This window comes from Vicugna pacos, chromosome 6 (assembly GCF_048564905.1).
Source record: "Vicugna pacos chromosome 6, VicPac4, whole genome shotgun sequence".
Lineage (NCBI taxonomy): Eukaryota > Metazoa > Chordata > Mammalia > Artiodactyla > Camelidae > Vicugna > Vicugna pacos.
In genome coordinates this window covers 60146051-60171735 of record NC_132992.1, presented here as the reverse complement: position 1 = coordinate 60171735, position 25685 = coordinate 60146051, and the positions used below count along the sequence as shown (strand labels likewise).

Here is a 25685-nt window from a genome sequence, read left to right as displayed (position 1 = left end):
ATATTTTTCTACAAAGCATCATTTTTAGAAAAATATTTGTAGCTATAACTCACAAATGAACCAATTTCCTTTGCCTAATCTAGATAATCTTTATTAACATTATAGAACTTTAAGTCCCCAGGTCTCAGTAGCTATTTTGACCTATAATAGAATCCTCTTGGTTAATAAAAAAGTCAAGGTTAATTTTTAAAAGTCAGGGAATAAGAAGAATTACATGTATAATTCTTTTTATAATTCTTAAAAAAATTAAAAACATAAAAGTACCTGCACTCACCTATTTTCTGATGAAGGGCCAAGGCCTTTACTGCAAGGAAGAATCCCTTGACTAGAATTTTATCTGACTGATAAATCCACCCTTCAGGTTTTGCCTACAATTTCCAGTTTTGGTTTCTTTCTTTTTTATTTCAAAATTGTAGAATAGATAAACAAGATTACACTGTATAGCACTGGGAAATATACACAAAAGGTTATGATAAATCACAGAGGAAAAAAATGTGACAATGAGTGTGTATATGTCCATGAATGACTGAAAAATTGTGCTGAACACTGGAATTTGACACAACACTGTAAAATGATTATGAATCAATAAAAAATGTAAAAAAAAAAGACAGAGTGACAGACTGGATAATAAAGCAAGAACCTTCAATACACTGCATACAAGGGACACACTTTAGGGAGAAGGACACATAGATTGAGAGTGAATGGACAGAAAAGGATATTCCATGAAAATGGAAACGCCAAGAAAGCAGGTGCAGCAGTACTTATTTCAGACAAAATAGACTTTAAAATATAGGCCATAAAGAAAGATAAATAAAGACTATTTATAATGATTAAAGGAGCAAGACAAGCTGAGGATATTACAATCATTAATATATATGCACACAACATGAGCACCTAAGTACATAAAACAACTACTAACAGAGATAAAGTAGGAAATTGATGGGAATACAATCATTGTCAGAAATTTTAGCACCACATTAACATCACTAGACACATCTTCCAGAAAAAAAAAATTTCTTTTTTATCCAGATATAGTCAGTTTACAATGTGTCAATTTCTGGTGTACAGCACAACTCTTCAGTCATACATGAATATACATATATTCATTTTCATATTCTTTTTCACTATGAGCCACTACAAGATATTGAATATATTTCCCTGTGCTATACAGTATAATCTTGTTTATCTATTTTATATATATCAGTCAGTTTTGGTTTCTTTAAAGTAGCAAGAATTTAATGATGTGGAGAAAATTTGTATACAAGACTCTCTCTAAATTAAAAAAAATAATTTTCCCATATATTTTATCTGAATTTTTATAATTTTCTCTTTATTCTTCAGGGTTTTTTTCTTCCAGCCTAATTTGACATTATTTGTGTATGTGTGTAATTGATTTTTATCCAGACTTGGCAAAGAATCCCATTTGGCTTTCATAGAAGCCTAGCAATACTAATTTAAAATTTGTACTTCTATATCTGTTTGTTTAAAATAAAAGACTGACATAACACATTTTTGAAAAAACACAGACAACTCTTAATAAATATGTGATGTGAATCTATTGCTGTAGACAAAGTGAGCTAGAGAGGAGAGCCTGTTAGTATCAAGTGTTCAGTGTGCTCTGGGAATCAGTTTGTTTACAGAGGGAATAGAGAGTATTGTAGTCCAGTGAGTTAAGTGAAAGCAACAACAGTAGTCTTGTCTCTTTCCTCTTCAATATAACTTTTAAAAGTAATCTTTGTTCACTGACTAATGCCTTTGCTTTCTGGCTTTCACTTACATCAGAAGTTCATTTACATTCCACCTGTCTAGGTCTTCATGATCTCTCTCTTGGATTCTAAAAGCCTTTTTTAACTAGTTCCCCTGCCTCCAGCCTCTTCTTCCTCAGACATTGCAAAGGCTCGGTTCTAATAATGTTACTTTTTTGTTCAAAAGTCATAGCTTTGGTGTGTTAAATTTAGTCTTTTGAAGATGGTTATGAAGAATCTTGGTGGTCAATGACATAATTTCTTAAAGATATACTTTTATGGCTTCTTCTCTCTCTAACCTCTTCCCTGTAATGGTCAGATACCTTATTAGGGTACTTGGGCAAAAGGCCCAATTATTCTGCCAATGTACAAGAAAAGAGGCGTGCACCTCCCTTGTTAGATGAACTACACAGTCCAGAAAGTTTGAGAGCAGTATTCCTTCCTTCTCTTTCTATCTGCTAAGTGGAAAGAGTTCTATTGTTAGTTTTTGTTTATAAGGGTGATAGTGCTACAGTTTCTTACCTTCTAGCATTATCTGACATACGGAGGAAGAGGTACACAGCCTTAAATAATTTGCTCTATGTCAAAGTATGTTATTCAAATAAGGAGCTTCCCTAGTTTCTGTGTGTTTGTGTGCTCTGATCACCAGATCAAGCTGCCTTTGACGGTAATCATTAAATAAGTACTAAAATAATCTACAAAAACATCATAGCCCAGGTTTAAACATTAACTAAAAATGCACAAGACAAAATATAATGTTAATTTACTAATAACTTATACATTTTAGAAGGAAAAGTGTAAATAATATAATTATTACCGAATTTTTCTTTACTTGTAGTTCAGAAAAGTGAAATTCAGCTTTTGCCCTATCATCTGAATTCACAAGGATTCCATCTAACATCTGTAAGTTAGGCAGTCGAAATATAAGCATGTGGCGATGCAGCATTTTTCTACAAATCTGAATAAAGTTAAAAAATAACAATTCATTTTTTAAAAAAACTTTTTGTTTCTAACATTAACCTTTATAGAGAAGGAAATTTAGCATAGACAGCAAAGATGACAGGTAACTGCTAATTTGTAGTATTATATGAAACAACTATGAACTCCCTTTTTGAAAGATTTCTCAATTTCCTGTTATGGTAAATGAAGGTAAGAATTTTTTTTTTAACCAAGGCTACTATTTGGAGGTTTAGTCTCTTTTTAGAATATATAATATTGTTCATTAATATGAGTTCATCCCAACTCATGAACAGAATTATATTATAAAAGTTCACTTATAAGTAAGTAGTTTGAAACTTATATGGTAATTTCCCATGGCACTATGCAATTTAATTCAATACACATCTATTGAACTGTATGATCCATCACTTCACAGTGTTAACCTACTCTAAAAATATTTGCATTTGTGCATAACAAAGTGTACAGAAAGAGTTTAATAGAGTAGGCCTAAGACTGTTATCTTTAGAAGGATCTGCTTGCAAGGATAGCCCTTGACAAGTATTTGGTACTTGGATTTTGGAAGCTTTCCCACTAATCCTGAACTGATAAGGGTAGTTCACTGTGCCTAGACTACTTATACAAACAATATGATTTATGCTTACCCTGCTTTCCTTCTGGGAGTCTGGAATTTTGGTATTATAGGCATAAGGTACCTATGTGACCAACCTCCAAAACAGTTCTTAAATGCTAATAAGTCTAATGGGGGGATTTCCTGGGTAGAAATATAACACACTTGTTGATGTATTTTTGTTGCTGGGTGGAGGGTACACTGTGTGATCCCTCATATGAGGGAAAGAACATAAGGAAGCCTGCACATGGATCCCTCCAAACTCTGTCTGTGTCTGTTTCCTTCATCACCTGGCTATATATCCTCATTAAGTCACTGCAGTAAATCAGCCATGGGTACAACTATATGCTAAGTCCCACGACTTTTATAAATCTTCCAGCAAATCTCTAAATGTGGGATGATCTGGGAGACGGACCACACAGAAAAAGTATTCAGTACTGTTTGTGATAGCAAAAGAAAGAGAAAAAAAGGAAGAAAGTAAGCTAGAAAGAAAAAGAGAAAGAAAGAGAGAGAGAAAGGAACTACAATTAAAAAGGAATGAATAAACAATCTATTTTTAAGTGTAGTAGATACATAAAAATTAATGGAGAGACATATTAAATTGAGTGAAAAATCAAGTTAAAAAAGTGAGCACATTCTAGGCTTACAAAGAAAGTTTCATATATACCAAAGAATGTATAAATAGATTATCTCTTCTTATTAAAATGTAATAATACTAGAAATAAATAACAAAAAACTAACTAAAAATATCTTTTAAGTTTGAAATTAACACAGACCTCAGTAACTCATGGATTAAAGAAGACATCTTTTGTAAAGTAGATTCTAAGAAATAAATAATAGAAACAACACTACATACAAAACTTTTATGTTGCTAAAGCAGTGTTTTGTCACCTAAAATTTGTTCATTTAGAAGAAATATTAAAAATTAACAAGTTTCAGAATTTTTTAAAGTTAATTCCAAGAAAATAACAAAGTGTAAAAATTAATGAAGTAAAAAATATTACACTTGATAAAACCAAAATATGGTTCTTTGAAGAGAGTGATATGATAGACAAAACTTTAGCAAGGCTCATCAAGAATAAAAGAGAAAAAGCAGAAAAAAAAATCAAATTTAGGTAGAAAAAGGTGACAAAACAGATACAGTAGAGATTTTAAAAATGCATGAAAGTACTGTGGTAGGAGTACATTTAAAAGGTAAATGAAAAGGACAATTTTATTGAAAAATAAAACTTCTCAATATTGAGTTTTGAATAAATAGAAAATGACTAGATTTATATCCATTACAGAATTTGAGTAAGTAGTTTACAATCTAACTTCAAGAAAACTAAGTCCAGATAGTTTGAAAGATAAGATCTAATTATCCTTCAAGGAACACAAGAATCTTCTCTTATATAAATTAATTCATAGACTAGAAAAAGCAGGAGAACTCCCCAATTAAGTTTACCAGGCAAGAGCAGCCTTGATGAACTTGAATAGTATAAGAACATAAAATTGCAGAATAATTTTACTTATTTCCATAGAGACAAATATGCTACATGAGATTTTAGGGAATTAAATCCAATAAAGTATAAAACATGACCAAGTAATATTCATCCCAGGAATTTAAGGATGGTTTAACATCAGAGTCTATTAATGTCATTTGCATATTAACAGATTAAAGAGAAAAAGTGTATTACCAATTAATTAAAATCCAGTGTCCACTCATGATAAAAACAAGTAGTAAACTGGAATTAGAAAGGCACTTTCTTAAAATATTTAAGGTTAGCTACTCATAACCTACAGCGAACATCATATTTAATAGTGACAATTTAGAAGCATTTTGTTGAAGTCAGTAACTACCTACCAGTGCATCTATTCAACACTGTACTAGAGGTTCTAGTCAGCACACTGAGAGAAGTAAAGGAAATAAAAACCACAAGGATTGGAAAGAAAGGATACAGACATTGCAGATATACTATGATAGTCTAGACAGAAAATCCAACAAAATTTACTAACCATTAGAATTAAAAAGAGAGTAGAGCAAAGTTCCTGGATAAAGAATAATATGCACAAATCAGAATTTCTATACTGTAGCTATACTCTACTATAATACTATAGAGTATACTATACTATAGAGTATAGCTATACTATACTCTAGCAACAAACAACCAAAAAAATACAAAAAGACATTCTTTAAAACAGCTATTAAAACAGCAGAATAAATCTAACCAAAGATGATTAAAACCTTTAGGAGAAAATTACAAACCCTTATTGAAGGACATGAAATAAATAAAGGTATATTCATGTTTATGAATGAGAAGACTGAATGTTATAAATATTAGGAGAGACTGCTTACTGTATTTCTTTCTTGGTAGAAATAGCTCTGTGATTTGGCACTAGTGGGCTCTCTCATCCCTTCACTCCTCAACTAGTGGAAGTGGGGTGACTTAACTGATAAATCTGGTAAAATTAAACTGGGCATGTTTGGCTCCTATCTTTCTTTCCTCTTGAGAAGGAGCTTATTGCTGGGAGAATGCCTTCTGCTCTCCTCCCATGTAGAAAGGCCTCAGTCAAGTATTTCCTGTTACCAGGTGATCATGATTACTTCATCTGTTAGCAGGCCCATTTGCCTTTCTCACTAAGCTAAGCAAAATATTCTCACCTCTTCATCTGTCGCTGCCATATTTCTCAACTTATTCTGATGTTAAGTGAATAAGGGTCCTACTTATTTGATTCCTTTAAAGACTCCCAGTAGGAAAGGTGGCCAATTTTCCCCCAAATTAATTTATAAATTCAATGCAATTTCAGTTAAAATATCAACAAGATTCTCATATAATTTGAGAAGCTATTTCCTAAAACTCAGGAAGTGTAAAGCACCAAGAATAGCCAAGACAATGAAGGAAAAAAAAAAGGAGAAGCTGGAAGAGAAGGAAAATTAAAGGTACTTACTCTACCAGTAACTTTAGTAATTAACATGGTGTAATATTGGTATAGGGACTGACAGGCCAATGAATACAAAGTAGAATGCAAAAACAGACCTTCTTCTACATGACAATGGCAGTTTATATTATAATCAGTTGGAAGAAGACACTAGACAATAAATTGTCCTTGCATAGCTGTCTATGTAAATGGAAACAGCTAAAATTAAATCTTTTCTCACATTATATAAAAATAAATATAAATATACAACTGTAATTTAAATTTTATTTGAAGTAAATTAACTAATAAATTAGAAAACTGACGTACTCACCGGATTGCCATAAACTGTAAGCTCTCTGAGGGAAGAGATACCATCAAGTTTTTCCAGTTCTGCCATATCCTATTCAAAAGTTAAGCAATAAGTTATTATTTGGTTAGACCCAATATCTTCAAAGATTTGCTGCTTTGAAGTAATTATACGTAAGTGTTGGACTGGAGTGAGTTCACAATTGAATCTTCTGAAGTGAGCGTGAGTGACAATATTCAGTATTGTTGATTAAAGACAGATCTGTGTATTATTGATTCCAAGTGCATGACTGGCAAAGATGGCATGCTAACACGGGAAACAGGCTATACAGCAGGACTTGCAAGGAAAGACCATATTTGTTTCAGAAGAGTTACGATCTACTAAAACTCAGATTATGTTTAGTTAATTCCCAGGAAGATTGACCCAGAAGTGTGGAAAAGGAGGTGAATCCAGCCTAAACAGTTTCAAAGGTACATGTCAAACACAACCTTAACCATAAAAAGGGATGTCATATTGAGTGGACGGCATCCTGATATATTTGCTGGGTAAGGTATATATATATATAACAATTTGTCTAGAAATAGCTTGCCTTTGCTGCTGGGTGGGATTGCTTATTATCATCTATTTAACATTGGTGAAAGTTTACAAATACATTTTAGTTTCTGCAAGAATATTTCTAAAATACTATTTCTGACAAAATTTAGGCAACAAGCTCAGCTTAGGGTTGTTGCTTGTTCAAGTAATAAAACAAAGTTATTGCTATGCTCTTATTTTTATTTGGAATGACAAGTGGGCTTTGCCAATTCATCTAGTAACTATAAAAAATTTCAGATCATTTGGAAATAGAATTTGGGAACATTCATACCCAGGAATGTCCCAGACCCTGTATATCCTTGAAATTATTAGTAAAGCTTGATACTGGGTAAGGTCTCTGACTCATGTAAGTCTGATTTGACAGATCCTTTGTGTTAGCTCAGCTGCTATAACTGGAAAGAATTCCCATAGCATAGCAGTTTTCCTAATTTAGATGCCTTCTGGCTAAAGCTTTGGAAGCACCATTGCCACTTCTGGCAGCCTTTTTCTCAGATGTTGTTTGAACACTGCTTGCATTAGTTGTATGTCATTTTCTCTACATATGTGTTTCCTAGTTGCTATGTAGAAAGAAGCACTGCTCGTGATTTCCTTGTAGCCTTGAACAGGCTTTTATATCACTCCAGAACAGGCTTCCTGAACTTAAGCAAGTAAAGCCACAAACAAATACTGATTGTATATCTACTCTGTACCAGGCACTTGCTATAAACTGATACAAATGTGGGCAAGAAATACTTGGTCTCTGCCCTTGGGGGTAGTCCACAGTTCAATTTATCTTCAAGGTTGTCTTAGAGGTGTGGGCAGAAATAGCAAAAGTGGTAAAAGGAGGGCTAACAGATCGTCACCAAAAGAGTAAGAGAAACATTAGGGCTATATAAGGTTATTTGTATACCTTTGACCCTCTTATCTGCATACTGTCTCAGGAGAGAGTTTGGGCAGGCTCAGTTGGGGTAGTGGCCTGATGGAAATAGGTTGAATTTCCATTAGTAGCTGAAACAAAGGCAGGTTGCTAGCTAAGAAAGCCTTAAGTGGGAAGAGAGGGAATATTAAAGCCAAGTCAAAGCCCATCATTAGGAGTTGATTCAAATGTCAGGTAGACCAAGTGTGTATGTTAAGTTTAAAGAGCCAGAGGCAGTCTGGGCTTGAGATGCACAGATAGCTTGGACCAAGAACAGTCAGGAATGAAAGAGATTTAGAGGATCTGCAGGTGGATGCATGTGAGTTGGTCAAGTTATATAAGTCTAGAAGCAGGGTGAGCATTTTTGCATCCCAGAGTATTTACATGGCATATAAATGATAAGTAACATACTAGCAAAATTTTCAGTGGTGTGTTTGGAAGCTTTATGCTCAAAGGATTTAAGTCTTATAAATCTCATAACAAAAACAAAATAATGTTACCTGAATTTTATTATATCCTAAGAAGAGTTTCTCTAGTTTTACCAAAGATTGTAATTTGCTTAGCTCTCGTAGTCTGTTTTCCTCCAGGTGAAGTGCCAACAGAGAGCTTGGTTTGGCAAAGGCACTGTCATTAAATGCTCTGATGCGGTTATGGTCCACTACCAATTCCTGAAGGACTTCTAGGTTGTCAAGCCCTTCAACTTGACTGATTTCATTCCCTGAAAAGAGGTAACTTATGATATGTCAAGTGAACCCAAACTTCCTGAATAAAAGTTATCTGTCATCATTTAAATTTTTTATCAAATGATTTTTTAAAAAGTAAAATTTTTAAAAATATATTTCCAGGGAGAAATAGAAATGTAATTTACAGGAAGGTTGCATCATCATCAAATAATATTTAGTAAAATCTCTCCTTTATGTGAAAGATCAAGATGTCATGTCCACAATGTACTGAACTGACCCAACCTGTCTGTTCAGTAATGAAGTGTTAAAATAGTTGATTAGTTGATACTGACCGAAGTAGGTATATAAAAGTGCTGCAAAAGATACGTGTTTTGAGTATATTGGATTATTCTAATAGGTATTCAAATAGGTATATCTAATTAAAATAAACGAATTTGTTGTATTAAGTTAGAAGGATATACCTTGATTATGCTGTTATCTTTCTCCACTTATTTTTACACTGTAACTACATTAAAAAATTAAGACTTCATTACATCATTTAAAACCTCAATTCTTTCATTGTAACATGATTTCTTTCTACTGTAGCAATCTATAGCTTTATAAGTATGAATGATAACTTATATAAGAGGAGGACCCCTGAGTTGACTAAATGCTTTTATATGTGATTTCTATTAGAGTCTCAAAATAGGACAGGGAAAACATTATCATTTTTTAATGATCAGAAAACTGAGGGTCAGAAAAATTGGATGACTTGCTCAAAGATGTAAAAGTACACCACCAGGCTTAACCTAGACCTTTTACAATGCTACTTCTACTATGCCATTCTACGTTTCATTCACTATTTATCCACTTGTTTGTTATGGACTGAATTGTGTCCCCTACAAATCTGTATGTTGAAGTCCTAACCTCCAGTCCTTCAGAATGTGACTGTATTTGGGTCTTTAAATGAGGTCATTGGGTGGGCCCTAATCCAGTATCACTGGTGTCCATACATAAAGAGATTAGGACACAGACAGACACAGAGGGAAGACCATGTGAAGATACAGGTACAATTACACGCCCAGAAGAGAGGCCCTCAGAAATGAACAACCCTGCTCACATCTTGATCTTGGAATTTGGGCCTCCAGCACTGTGAGGAAATAAATTTTTGTTGTTTAAGTCACTAAGTTTGTGGTATTTTCTTACGGTAGTCCTAGAAAACTAGCATGTTTTTGAATATGTAATCCCATTTTCTTATAATTCTTCTCTTCGAAATTTAACATATTTTATTAAATTTAAAACACCAACAATTGTTAAGTTATGTCAATATTTTATGTACACTAAGAAAGAAAAATAACTCATCTAGGTAAACTATGATATGCCATCACTTCAGATACAACCTGATTTCAGACATGTTAAAATATAAAAAGTGAGTGTATCAGAATTAATGAAATCTGGTAAATTTATTTTGTTTTATTCTGTAGAGAAATTGATAACATCATAACTTTCAATAAAATTGCTCACAGAACTAAATCACAAACTTTGAAACATTACAGTGCCTTGCTTATAAATGAAAAAAAAAATTCAGGTCATATTGAGAAAAATGACTCAGTCATGTTAATATATTACTTTCATGAAATTTGAATTTGGACTATCACTTTCAATATTTTAAGTCCAATGGTATAAAAATCACTTGGGTATTAAACAATGTCTGCAGTAGCATATTTTTGATCATTATTCATTTTAGAATGCTCATTAAACATATTTAAGAAAGAAAATTCCAAAACCATGTTAAATGTGATTCCAGGGATCTTACATTTCTGTAACTAGCAGCATTTGCCACTGTTTGAAAACCCCCATTTATTTAACTAGATAGTTACATTTTAGAAAATCTGATCCTTAATCCTTAAGATTCTAAGGATTTACTTCCCTACAGCCCTACCCTGCCCTTCCCCCAAAGACTTCACCTTCCCCACCATCTTGCAAATTTAACACAACAGCTAAAATGCAGGTTCATAACTCTCTTGTGGACAGACCCTGGCATGGCCTCATCTTATCACTGCCTACATTTATGTACTCCCCTAGAGCTTTTGTCCTCTTCCCCCTTTAGACTGATCTCAGAGTTATCTCCTCCAGTTCAGTGTCTTTAACCTAACCCACCTCTTTAAATACTTCCAGATATGCTCATAACTTCACTAGCTACCATCTGATTTCTTACCTTCTTTTCAGGGTCAAGTTCCTTGAGTTTGTAACCCTTGTCTGTTGCCTTTACTGCCTACCCAACCACTTCCCTCTAAATTGTTTTCACTTTGGTTTTTGCTCTTCCCACATTTCCAAATCTGATACTCTGAAGGTTACTAATGGTCTCCTTTTTGTTGAATCCAATTGTCTACATCCAATATTTTTTCCATAGGCCTCATTCTTTTCATCATTTGACTTTAGGCCATTCACCCTCTCTTTCCCTGACATTGAGTCTACATTTCTTGGCTTTCTTTCAAAATTTCTTGTATGACTCCTTTGCTGGTTCTTTTTTTCTCCAGCCTTCTTAATGCTGTGGGTAGGGAGCAGAGGGGGATTTTTGGGAGGTAGTGGCAGGGTGTGTTTCCACATCTCTTTTTGGCTTTTCATTCTTTGTATTTATTTCCTAAGTAAGCACATATACTATAACTTCACCTGTCACTTCCATTGGGATAATTCTAAAATACATACATCTCCAGTTCTGACCTATGGTCCAGTACTACTACTTGAAATAGTTTCCTTTTTTTTTTTCTCAAATTGAAATATAGTCAGTTACAATGTGTCAATTCCTAGGTACAGCATAATGTCCCAGTCATGCATATATATACATATATTCATTTTCATATTCTTTTTCATTAAAGGTTATTATTACAAGATATTGAATATAGTTCCCTGTGGTATAAATAAGAAATTTGTTTTTTATCTATAAAGTTTCCATTTTTATGCCTCAAAGTAGTCACAACACAATCTTGTCCTAGCTTTAGTACCTCCTTTTGCCCAATCTCCTAATGAAAGCATGAAAATACCTTGAACTATTGTTCTCTTCTTGTATATCTAATTGTTCATTAGGTACTAATATTTAAACTGCTTTTGGACTCATCTCTTACACTTCCCACTGATATCACTCCAGTCTAGGCCCTTATTAAGTCATTCATGCTGGATAGAAAATGCATGTGCTTGGGAGTCAGAGCTGTGTTTGACTCTGTGCTATACCACTCACTGGTCCAAACTTAGGCAAATTATTTAGCCCCACTGAGATTCAATTTCTTTTTTAGTAAAATGCACATAAAATTTCTTACCATGTTGTGCTGCTGTGAAGGTTGAATGAGATAATCTATGTACACAAACACCGTGCCCAGTGACTTAATAAATGGCAGCCATTATTGTCAAAGTAAACGGCCTCATTCCTTGCATAAGACTGTCCCACTCTGATTTGTCATGCTAGATATGGTAACAGAACACACTCCCCATTTACATTATTAGATTAAAATAGACCTTCCAGGGTTAGGTTCTCTGCTTTTTGGTATGCAGTGTATCTTTTAAAAAATCTGTCATTGTTGTGCTCAATTTCTTGTTCTTTTAAGGCTAAGGCTCCATGTCATTGAGCCAACTCATATGCATCTTTGATAGGCAAAAAGATGAATTAATACTTTTAAAATATAGCCTAGAAAATCCTGTCTTTCAGAAAGAAGTTATTATATTCAGATCAACTATATGGGTAGCTCCTAACATGTTTCACTGATGGTCTCACAACCTTTCTTCTATGTCATTAAATATGTCTGCTGTTTCAACCTTGTGTTTTTCTCATGCTACTTTTCTAAAAATTTACAATGCCTACCTATTTTCAAATGTGAAATGAGTGTTTTCTATCAAATTGATCATGTTTAGAGGCTTTATAACTCTCTCTCCGAACTGTATACTCTTTGTTTTTAAGTGCTGGCCCATAGACACCACAATTATGCCCTTGTGATCCTTCTCCTCCTCCCGCTACTTGCAAAGTTCTCTGTCATGGTCACCTTCAACTTAAATTCCATCAATCTTTCAAAGAATCCTAGGTATGTAGAGGAGTTAATGTTTCAGTTTCTCTTTTCTCTAAACTTCTACTGCACTTAAGTTAGTAACACATAGAACTTAATTCATCTTTGGTTCAGTATATATCCACAGGTAAATAGGAAACTACTTTAGAGCAAGGATCTCAATTATATGTAATTCCAATAATACAGTGTTTCTCTATCTTTCTTAGTACTTAGCACAGTTCTGGATTTAATAAGTACTTGTGAATTATTGGTCACTATTTATTTTTTTAATTGAATATGATATAAAAGTAAATTATGATATAATACTGTATAAAATCCTACAAGACTGCATTTTCTATAGCTATAGAAAATTGTCCTAGAATACAATATTTTATAGCCTTAGAATATCGCATTTACATTATTGACATAAATAACCCAAGATAAACCTGTCTGTGATTACTAAAATATCTTTGTCAATGGACTTGTTTTAATCCTGATGCTTGTATTTGCTTTCAAAAGAGGATGATAATTTAACTTGCAGTAATAAAGACTTACACACAATAGTGTTTCTACTCACCCTGAAGGAAGAGGAATTTTAAATTTCTTAGTCTGTTCAGTTGTAGCTGAATTAAATTACAAATTCCATTGTAGCCCAAATGAAGAACTTCTAAACTGTGCATTATTGGAGGCAAATTTTCACTGCTCATTGTATCTCTGAAACACACATGTAAGTTTGAGCCCATAAACTTAATTTCAAGCCATCTATTTGAATAAACATAAAGAAGACAATTTGATGTGTACTCACTGTAAATTGAAGTTTAAAAAAAAGAAAAAGAATGAATTTACTAGTAAATCAGAATTAAACTATAATATCCTATCTTTATATTTTAAATAATAATTACATCTTCTTCCTTAAAAACATTTTTATATGGTAAAGAAAAAAGAAGTACAGAAAGAGTTATTACTTGAAATAAAAAGCAAGAGCCAGTTTAATCAGGCAAAAGAAGGAAAAAACCAAATGTATCCTGACTGGAAAGGAATTAGTAAAACCATCTTTATTCTTAGAGTACATGATCTTGTATTTTAAAAATCCTAAGGAACCTACCAAAAAACTATTATTGCATCAATAAATGAGTTTAGCAAGATCACAGGGTAAAAGATTAATGTACAAAAATCAATTGAATTTCTATATATCAGCAATGAAAAGAATTAAATTAAGAATTCTATTGAAAATAGTATAAAAAGGATAAAATATTTCACAAAGAATTAACAAAAGGAGTGCCAAATGTACACACAGAAGACTACAAAACATTACTGAGATAAATTAAAGATCAAAATAAATGGAGAAACATTCCATGTTCACAGAAGAATTCCCTATTACTACTAAGATGGTAGACCTCCCAAAATTAATCAATAGATTTAATGCACTCTCTAACAAAAGTGCAGCAGGCTTTCTTTTTTTTCCCTCCTGGATATAACCATCTCATCCTACCATTTATAAGGAAATGCAAAGAACCCAGAATATCCAAAACAGTCTTTAAAAAGAACAAAGTTGGAGGGCCTACAATTCCTGATTTCAAAACTTATTATAAAGCTGCAGTAATCAAACTAGTCCAAACTGGCAAAAGGAAAGACACATAGATCAATGGAATAGAAGATTCCAGAAAAAAAGCTTTTATATTTATGGTCAATTGATTTTCAACAAAGATACCAAGTCAATTCAACGGAGGAAGGGTAGTATATTATTAAACAAACGGTGCTAGGACAAATGAATATTCACATGCAAAAAGATGAATTCAGTCCTCACATTTTACCTCACAACATTAACTCAAAATGGATCACAATCATAAATGTAAGAGACAAAATTTTTTTGAAAAAAATGAGAAAAATCTTTGTGACCTTAGGTTAGGCAAAGAGTTCTTAGGTACAACAATAATATCACAATCTGTAAGAGAAAAAGTTGATAAATTGGAGTTCATCAAAATTAAAATTCTTTTTAAAAGACACCATTTAAGAAAATAAAAAGACAAACCACACATTGAGAGAAGAAAATACTTGTAAATTATTTGATAAAGGGCTTGTATGCAGAATATTTTAAAAAAACTCAACAAAAAGCCAAATAATATAATTAAAAAATAAAAGATTTAAACAGTTCTTCAAAGAAGATGTAATTATGGCTAATATGATTTGAAAAGCTGCTCAACAACATTAGTCATGAGGAAAATGTAAAATTAAAACCACAATGAGATATTTCTTCAACTCCACTAAAATGGCTATAATCAAAACACAGACAACAAGAAGTGTTGGTGAGGATGTGGGGAAATAAGAACCCTCAAAACTTCTTTTGGTAATGTAAAATGGTGCAACCACTTTGGAAAACGGTATAGCAGTTTCTTAAAAAGTTAAATATTAAATTACCACATGAGTCAGAAATTTCTACCCAAGAGAAATGTGAACATAAGCCCATACAGATACTCATACAAAATATTTATAGCAGCATTATTCATACCAGCCCCAAAGTGGAAACATCCAAATGTCTTTCAACTGATGAATAGATAAACATAGTGTGGCATATATCCATACAATAGAACACCCAACATAGTCAACAATAAAAAGTAATGAACTACTAATAGATGCTATAACATGGATGAATCTCAAAAACATTATGCCAAGTATAAGAAGTCAAATACAAAAGACCATGTGTTTTATGATTCCATTCATGTAAAATGTCTAGAAAATACAACTCTATAGAAAGTGGATTAGTGGTTTCCTGGAGCTAGAAGTGGGAAAGGGAATTAACTGCAAATAGATATGAAGGATCTTTCTGGTGTGTGATGGAAAGTTCTAAAACTATTGCAGTAGGTTGTACAACTCTATAAATTTAGTAAAAAATACACACTTAAAATGAGTCACTATGGTATGTAAACTGTATTTCAATAAAGCTGTTAAAAAACAAATATGAATAGTCCCCAATATAAAGGATGTATATAAATAAAATTTTCATAGCAGCCTTAATCAGAATAGCTTCAAACTAGAAACAACTCAAATGTTCATCAATGACAAATGGATAAACAACTTGTCCTATAATTTATATAGTGGAATACTACTCAGCAATAAAATGAAATGTATTACTGACACTTGCAACAACACAGATGAATCTCAAAAGAATTATGCTTAGTGAAAGAAGCCAGACACAAAAGACTACTTACTACATGATTCTAATCAGATGACGTTCTAGAAAAGGACAAAATGATAGCGATAGAAAGCAGACCAATGCTTGTTACCAGGGTGTGGTAGGAGGGAACTGCAAAGAGATATAAAGGAAGTTTTGGGGATGGGAATAGTTTGTGCCTTGATGTGGTAATGGTTTTATGACTAAATACATTTGTCAAAATTCATTAAATCGTACAGTTAAATTGGTGAGTTTTATTATATGTAAATTATACTTCAATAAAGGTGACAAAAACTCAAGGAATGCTTTTCATTGTGAAAACTGGAATGAAAGTATTTTGACTGGAGTTATATATTTTCCTACCAAAAATATGTAGGAAAGTGGGAGGTTATGTCCTCATCTTTTTTAAAAAGTATCTTTTCTGTTTAAGTTGGGGCATTAAGTAACCATATAAATAATTTAGAAACAAAACCAAAACAAAGGTTGAAAGAAACCTATGTCCATGCTACTGAGTAAGGGGTTCTTTTGTGGGTGATAATGTTTTGGGATTAGATGGTAGGGATAGTTGCCCAACTTTGTAAATATACTAAAATAATCAATGAATTATACATAAAGGGTAAGAGTTATTGCATGTGAATTGTATCTCAATTAAAAAAAACAAGGTCATTAAAATACAATTTTTTTCTTTTTTTCATTTTTTACTATATGGATCTGAGATAGAGGAAGGAGGGCAAAAACAATGACAAAGGAGTATTTTGGTATTTTTTTTTAATCTATGAAGTTCATTTTGGACATGTAGCTATCAAGTAAGTACTGAAATAAGCTAAATGTATGCTACTGCTATCATTAATGTGACTGACTGCCTTTTAAATTCGCAACTAAAATTATTTATAGTTGTAAAAAAGAGAATAATACCTGTTTATTTTTGAAGTTCCTTGCTGCCCATAACCACTTGAAGGCACCTTCTGGTAGAGCAGTTGTCTATTTGTCAAGTGAGTCTGAGGCTTTAGTTGGGGCACAATTGATTCAATATGATTATAGTTGAGGCATAAGACCTGCAAAAAGAATCCTTTATTAATCAAACATTAAAATATGAATGCTACTGTATCTATGTCTTTGGTTTGCGATTATCACCATCCTAAAAACTATTAAAACAGTATGGATAAAACTTGGACTATACAACATCAGTGTTAAAAATGACATAAATTTTTATATCCCAAGTTGTCTGGATTTGGCTTTGAATGTGTTTTTTTATTATCTGACATGCTAGGAAATGACAATATTTCAAACAAAATAATGGAGACCCTAGAAAGTTGCTCAACTTTCTCAATCTGCACTCCTGACTTCTCCAAGCCTTATTTAGATGAAATAACTGGTTGGAGAGATCGTTATTTCCCTAAGTTTGAAAGGCCTGAGTAGATGGCTGAAAGCTATAAGACAGGAGGTAACGAGGCTGCTTTGGGAACTGCTGTGTCCTCCAAATTCACTCCATACCCATTTACTACAGAGGCAGCCCTTCCATCCCATCTCCTACTGCTGTAGAGGAAGATTCACAGCTCATAAGATAATCACATAAAATTGAAGTCAGCCAAAATAACTTTAGGAAGTAATTCCTTTTTTTGCTTGGTGAAAAAAATACTTTAATAATAATTTCTCTTCTTTAATAACATGAATAACATTTCAATCCAAAGTAAAGAAAATTACAACTTGCACTGAAAACCTTGAAAGAAAAAAAGAAAATTTGTGACTCACCTTCACATTAGGCAGATAGATTAATCCACTGAATGAAGTAAGATTATTGTTCTGTAGATTTACATTAGACACATTTCTAAATTGGTCAACTGGAATCAAATCCACGGTTCTGAATTTAGATAGAGTAAAATGCAGTTATAACTTTAATAGGAAAATTATATAGGTAAATCCCTCACATATAACACCAAAGCCATTTTTAAAACATATAACACCAAAGCCATTTTTAAAATCTCATCTAACAAATTCTATTAAAAATAATTGCTTTAATGTAAAATATATGGGTTAAATGATCAGGTAAATTGACTTCCAAAAAAGTCTATTAGCACAGAAACAAAACACTATCATAAAAGAAACTCTAAAAATAAATGTCTACAATTTCTTTATAAATTCACATACATGTTCATGAAATTTTAGTGAAATTGATATGGTATACTATAAGATTTTCAGGTTGTAAGCTGCAGAGGATATATATGAAATAGGTTTTTTTTCTGGGAAAGAAAAGGAGAAAGTAGGTGAGGTCTTTGAAAACAGAGTTTTCTGTGGGATCTCCTGAAAACTTTTATGGCATTCCACCTTGTAAGGATGTCTAGGTAATTAGTCAGAATGCTTGATTCCTAGTCCATAGCTTTAAAACTGTTTTACTTTCCTTTGAGCTGTAAGGCAGAGGAGCATAAAGCTAAATCATCTTGTCCTAACCACTTTATTTTTTTTTAAATGTGCCAATTTATTTCATTAATTTTTTTATTGAGGTTGAGGTGATGAGCAATATTACATAAGTTTCAGGTGTACAACATACTAATTCATAAGTTTTAAAGATTATATTCCATTTATAGTTATAAAATATTGGCTATATTCCCTATGTTGTACAATATATCCTTGTAGCTTATTTATTTCATACATAGTAGTTTGTACCTCTTACTCCCCTACCCATCTCTTGCCCCTCCTCCCTTCCCTCTTCCCCAGTGGTAACCACTAGTTTGTTTTATAACCATAAGTCTGTTTCTTTTTTTGTTATATTCACTAATTTGTTTTATTTTTTAGATTCTACATATAAGAATATCATACAGCATGTGTCTTTCTCTGTATGACTTATTTCACCTGGCATAATACCCTCCAAATCCACCCATTGTTGTTGGCAAATGGCAAATTCTCATTCTTTTTTATGACTGAGTACTATTCTATTTTGTGTATGTATATATATACCACATCTTCTTTATCCATTCATCTGCTGATGGACACTGAGGTTGCTTCCATAGCTTGGCAATTACAAATAATGCTGCTATAAATATTGGGGTGTATGTATCTTTTCAAATTAGTATTTTTTGTTTTTCAGACAAATACCCAGGAGTGGAATTGCTGGGTCATATGGTAGTTCTAGTTTTAGTTTTTTGACATATCTCCATACTGTTTTCCACAGTGGCTGCACCATTTTACATTTCCACTAACAGTGTATGATGGGTCTTTTTTCTCCACATCCTGGCCAACATTTGTTATTTGTTTTTTAATGATATCCATTTGTTTTTAATGATATCATTTTTTAATGCTATCCATTCTGACAGGTGTGAGATGATATCTCATTGTGGTTTTAATTTGTTTTTCTCTGATGATAATGATGTTGAGCATTTTTTCATGTGCCTGTTGGCCATTTGTGTATCTTCTTTGGAAAATGTCTATTTAGATCTTCTTCCCACTTTTTAATCAGGTTGTTTGTTTTTCTGATATTGAGATATATGAGTTTATATATTTTGGGTATTACCACCTTGTCGGTAAACTTGCAGATATTTTCTCCCATTCAGTTGGTTGTCTTTTCATTTTGTTGATGGTTTCCTTTGCTGTGCAAAAGCCTGACCACATCTTTAAATAAATCCTCAACCCTGAAGTTACAATTACAACATACTTTATCCATTAATAAGTCATTCATTCATTCAACATGTTTTAATTAGTATTTCCTAAGTGCAGACAACATGTTTGGAAAGGCTACAACAAATATGAAAGAGACTGTCTCTGTCCTCAAGAAATGGAATCCAGAAAAACTATAATAAAAAAGGAAAATTGCTGTAATACAGTTAGGTGTAATGGCATTTTAGGGAAAGAAAAGCCTATTTGGGGAAGTCAGGAATGACATCACAGGAGAGAAGGAACTTAAACTGAGACTTAGAGACCTTTTGACATTTGTCAGGCAAATTAGAAAAAAAAGAGTTCTAGGCAGTGGAACAACCACAAGCAAAGGCAGAAACATGAAATGGAATTTTGTGATTGAGATTAAGGAACTAGAATATTTTAGAATTTCTGTACTATAAAGAGTTATGGGGCAGTAAAGATAAGCATTGTAAGAGATAATAATAGGTAATTAAAGGGTCTTCTATGTCATAGAGATTTTAAGTTTTATTCTGTAGACAGTGGAAAGCAACTGAACAATGTTGAGAAGGGAAGTGATCTGATAAAGTTTGCATCTTAGAAAGCAGTATGGATAATAGGTAGATTTGCAGGTGAAGTTAAATAAGACAAAAAACAAAAAGAGTTTCTAAAATAGTTAATTCCCCGACCTAGGACAATGGCAATGACTGTGGAAAGAAGAGGGGAATTATGACACATACTTAAGACACAGACTCTGTACAATGTGGTGGTTAATTAAAAATGGAGGACAAAGGAGAGAGAGAAATGGACCCTAGATTTTTGGTTTGGGCAACCACAGGTGAATGTTGTCTCCTAGATAGTATCTAGAGAGAATGCTCAAATGAGGAGACTAGGTTTGGGCGAAATTAGGGAGTCATCATCATAAATTAAAACTATGGCTAAAGATGTCTGCCAGTGAAGAGTGCAAAATAGAAAAAGAGAGGAGAGAAAAGGATTTATTAACCAAGAGGACAACGATTACATTCATGAGAGCAGCATCAGAGGAATGGTGGCAGTGAAAGCAAAGATACCACTGAATTAGAGTGATACAGTGTGAGGAGCAAACCCAGCATGTGCTAATTTTAAAAGTTGGAAGGGAGGGTATAGCTCAGTGGTAGAGTACATGCTTAGCATGCATTAGGTCCTGAGTTCAATCCCCAGTACCTCTAGCCAAAACAAACAAATAAACCTAATTACCCTCCCAAAAGTAAACAAAATTTTAAAAATACATAAAAGCTTGTTTATAAAAGAAGAGAGAAATATAAGGTCTTAGAAATGGGTTGATGACATTTTAACCATAGTGTGTGATAATAAAAATTATTAATGCATTTCAAAGATGATAAAGTTAGCATAAGATTTTGAAGTAAGGTAGATGATTTTCTGAATTATTGGTAATATTTGGATAAGATATATAAATTATAAACCTGAGAAAAATAATAACTAAGTATTTAATTATAATATCAAATAGCATATAATAAAATGTACCTGATGGATGATGAAGTCCAATTTAATTCTTGCATTTGAGTAAAGTCTGAATGTCCTTGTCGTTCTGCAATCATGTCAGAAGTAAGTCTGCCACCAAACAAATCTTTTGCACACTCAGTCTCTGGTCGTTCCTATATATGAAAATATTTAGAAAGTGATGTCTTCTGTTACAGATGACTAAATGACATTAATTCTTTGGTTTCAGGTCAAAATGGAGAAGACTTATTTCTCCCTATTCATCCTCCTAAGTACAGCTAACTCCCCTGGATATTATATATAAAATAAACATAGGAGTCTGAAAAGTGCAGAGAAGAAGGCAGACCAACTAGGGACCTTGGAACCGAGGAATGACACCATGGTGAGTTACTGTGATAATAATAAGAAATATTAATCCACTGTTCATGGCCTGGCCATATGGTCAGGCAGGAGGGCAGTGGAAACCTGACCTATTAAAAGGATGCCCATATGGGCACAGCCCTATGGAAATTTGAGGGGTACATAAAGTAGGACACGTTTGATGCCCATCAGGAGTCCCTTCCAGGTTTGGGAGACGATTGGAATTGACAAGCAGATATCCCCATATGCTCACTTAAGGTGGCCACCTGGGTCTGTAAGATAGGTGGACACTGGGGGTCCACAACAATGCAGAGATGGGCTGAATCTAGACATACTCCTCTTGAACCCTCTGAGGCACAAAATGCCAATTAGAACCATTCTGTCTGCCAGCAAAAGAGACAGAGACTGCAGATGGCTGTGTGGCAGATCTCCCTGTGGGAAGGCCCTGAATATAGCTGGCAAGTCAGACTGAGGCTGGTAGCCCTGGGGGGCTACAAATGGGTCTTGACAGGAATAGATACTGACTCTGGAATGGGTCTTGCTTACTCAGTATAAATGCAAATGTTCAGAATGCTGTAAAAGAACTAGAACTGAAGATACTGCACCAATTTGGACAGCTGACTATTATTTCTTCAGACCAAGGAACACACTTAACAGCCCATAATCTCCAACAATGGGCAAAAAGATATCTTCCTCAGGGTTGTAGTTTGGTAGAGAATTGGAACGGGCAATTAAAACATTTGTTGTCTAAAATGCGGGAGATAAAAGCATGAAGGGCTGGCTCACACGCCTTCGTGAGAGTGCTCACACTCACTGGGAACATGAGTGGGGCTAAAGGACTGTCTCCACTGGATAGATTGCTGTTTTTCTGATGGATCTGGGGGTGAGGGGCAAGGCTGCTGGTATGACTATGCAATTCTTGCTAAGGAAGGATGATGCTGGTGTAACCACTATACCTTTTGTTCCCCTTCCTCCCCATGTCACCTCAACTGTTTTTTCCTACTGATGCAGTGGTTACAGGACCACAACTGCAACTGTAAGTGCTGGAAACAGGGAAAATTCCTAAGCAAGAAACTGTAACTATGTTTTTAAACCTTGCATCAGAATTCCTAAGGGCCTGATGGAGACAGGTTATGCCTTCGCCCTAACTGGCAAATTGGAGTTAACAGCGAATGTAGCTGTATTTCCTGGTGGCAAAAAATAGCCCACAAGTTTTGCACCTGTATAACCTTGCCGTATCTGAACGGAAGTGGACTGAGGGGAAGTATTTGCTAGACTAGCATTACTGTCTGCAACCTAGACCAGCACAGTGGCTGAACCTAATGTCCCTTCCAAAGATGGAAAAGTATAGGTGTAAATGGAGAGAAACGGGAAGAGCAGTTATGGGTAAAGGAATTAATAAATAGGTTATGTAATGAGGAAATTCTAATATTACATTACCTCAGAAGAGGCTCAGAGCAAGAGATGATATTGTCTCAGTTCAATTATATCAGATACCTGAAATGGTGTAGCTGTGTTTTCCAAGACCACTCCTGCTTTTGGAACCTGACAACGTCTCCAATAGAAGGCTACAAATGTGAGTGGCCTCATCCTGGGAGACATTTCCATATCATTATGGACTGGATAATGACTGAATGGGATTATAGTAATATGCCAATATCTTTTGAATTTTATAATCATTTTGCTGTAAAGGATCTGTGTTCAAAGACCAGGGCATGGACTGTGATACTGTGATTTATAATAAGAAATATATATATTTGGTTTTTGTCTACTGATCCTGGCACAAAGATTCTAAAACCCTTGAAATTTTCTACGCAAGAGTCATAGCAGCATCTTTTGTTACAATATTTGGGTTTTTTTGTGTTCAGTTCCTGAAATGGCACCAGAGCCATAAAAGTGAAAGGAGTGTCTTGTTATTCATAACAAGTCCCTTTCAACCACACCTGAGTTTATGTTAACAAGGTGACTTTTGGAAAGTCCCTGAGAATGAGGGCAGGTTGCCAGAGGAATCAACATTGATTAGAGAGTTGTAACTTTCAGTACCACTCCCTTACTTCCCAGGAAGGAGAAAAGGGCTAGAGGTTGAATCAGTTGCCAATGGTCAAAGATTTAATCAATAATGCCTCTGTAGTGGAGCCTCCATAAAATCCTAAAAGGAATGGGTTCAGCGAGCTTCTAGGTTGGTGAGTACATGTAAGTGCTGGGAGAGAGGCGTGCTCAGAGAAAGCGTGGAAGTTCTGTGCCTCTTCCTATAACTTACTCTATGCAGCTCTTCTATCTGGCTGTTCCTGAGTCACATCTTTTTATAATAAACCAGTAATCTGTTAAGTAAATGTTTTCCTGAGTTCTGTGAGCTGCTCTGGCAAATTAATCAACCCAAGCAGGGGGTCATGGAAACCTCCTATATAGGGTTAGTCAGAGGCACAAGTGACATCCTGGACTTATGACAGATATCCAAAGTGGGGGCAAGGGCAGTATTGTGAGACTAAGCCTTTGGTCTGTGGCAATTTGATGGTATCTCCAGGTAAATAATATCAGAACTGAATTGAATTCTCAGACCTCCGACTTTTTCTGGAGAATTACTTGATGTAAAGTTTTGTGAGTATGGTAGTAGTGTGAGAGTTAAGGAACACTTGGAGTGAGTTTTTCCTTTAGATCTGGGTTTTCTTTTTGTCTCATATATGCTGGACTAGGTGCTGGAGAAGCCAGAAGTCTAGAAATGCCAACAAGAGAAAACAAACAAACAAACAAAGTCTCTGAGAAAGCCTGCTCTCTCTAGTCAAGAAAGGAATAGGGGCAGCCTTAGTAAGACAGAAAACTTTTAGGCAATAACAGGTCTACTGCAGCCAAATAGCATGGGATAAATTGCAGCCCCATTTCCACTAGGAATAGCAGAATGGGAGCATAGACTTCCACCCTTGCCTAGCTGTAACAAAGCACTCCTCCATCCCTGCTAAATGGAGAGCCAGGACCTTCTTCCTATCCCAGCAGTAATGTACCCAGACACACAAGTGTTACTAGAGACATATGGAGAGCCTGTCCACTTCCACCCAGTAGTAATGATGTGTCTGAGGGGCATTAATGAAGCACTTATGTCTTACTTAGTCAGGATAAGTCAGTGGAAGTCTGTGGGGAGTGTGAGCTCCTACTCTAGCCTAGCAGTTAATGAGGAACACTCCTCCAGTTTGTCAACAGAGGCCAAGTAAGGCTTCTACCTTACACCTGGCAGCAACAAAGTGCTGTCCCATCTCCTTACTGGTACAGTGTCAAGGGAAGCTTGCTAAAATAGAAGATTTAAATAAGATCCACAGTCTGTGACATAATACCCCAAATGTGCACAATAGAAAAATCTAGCATACCAAAAATCAGGAAAACTTCACTTTCAATGTGACAAGACAATCAACAAACACCAATACTGAAATGACACAGGTTATAATTATCTGACAAAGATTTCAAAGCAGCCATCGTAAAAATGCTTCACTATCCTTTTATGAACATCCTTGAACCAAATGAAAAGATAGAAACTCTTAGCAGAGAAATAAAAAGTATCAACAAAGAAAGAGAAGATACAAAAAAAGAATGGAAACTTTAGAATTGAAAAATACCATAACCAAATAAACATAATGGATAGACTCAATAGCAAAATAGAGAGAACAGAGAAAAGAATCAGTGAACTTGAATATAGAATAGAAATTATCCAATATAAACAAAAGAGATAAAAATAGACTTCAAAAAAAATGAGCCTTACCTTACTGAGACAGACTATATTCTAGACATGTGGGACCACAAAAAAGATTTAACATTACTATCACCATATTTCTAGAATGAGAGGAGAAATAGAGTGGGGCTGAAAAAGTATTGGAAGAAATAATGTATGAAAATTTCCCAAATTTGGTGAAAGACATAAATCTACAGATTCAAGAAGCTGAGCAAACCCCAAAAGAAGAAAACTCCCCCTAAATCCATGTCAACACATAATCATAATCTTAATCAAATTTATGAAAACTAAAGGGAGAAAAAATCTTGAAAGAAGCAAGAGAGAAATGAAATCTTACTTATAAGAGAAAAACAATTTGAATTATAGTAGATTTTCCATCAAAAATTATGGAAACCAGAGAATATTGTGGTTCTTATTCAGAAAATGTGCTACATTCTTCTAGTGTCCATGGTTTCTGATGAAAAATCATGGAAGAAAGTTGTCAACCCAGAAACCTACATCCAGAGAAATTATCATTCAGACATGAAGGGGAAATTAAGACATTCTTAGATGAAGGAAAATCAAATGATTTGTCAATAGCAGCCTTACTCTAAAAGAATGGATAAAGGAAGTTCTTGAAATTAA

At 34.1% G+C, this 25685-nt stretch overlaps 1 protein-coding gene across 3 annotated transcripts in view; it reads right to left on the bottom strand.

Annotated features, from left to right (window-relative positions):
* Positions 1–25685, bottom strand: part of LRRC9 (leucine rich repeat containing 9) — a 104605-nt gene that overhangs the window by 26397 nt on the left and 52523 nt on the right. For all 3 annotated transcript variants that reach the window (XM_072963151.1, XM_072963152.1, XM_031679105.2), the window contains 7 exons: positions 21008–21138; positions 17627–17735; positions 16790–16929; positions 13280–13416; positions 8507–8724; positions 6542–6610; positions 2563–2703 (listed from right to left, as the gene is read on the bottom strand). In XM_072963151.1, the coding sequence (XP_072819252.1) occupies positions 2563–2703; positions 6542–6610; positions 8507–8724; positions 13280–13416; positions 16790–16929; positions 17627–17735; positions 21008–21138 (945 nt within the window). The remainder of the gene's footprint in view (positions 1–2562; positions 2704–6541; positions 6611–8506; positions 8725–13279; positions 13417–16789; positions 16930–17626; positions 17736–21007; positions 21139–25685) is intronic.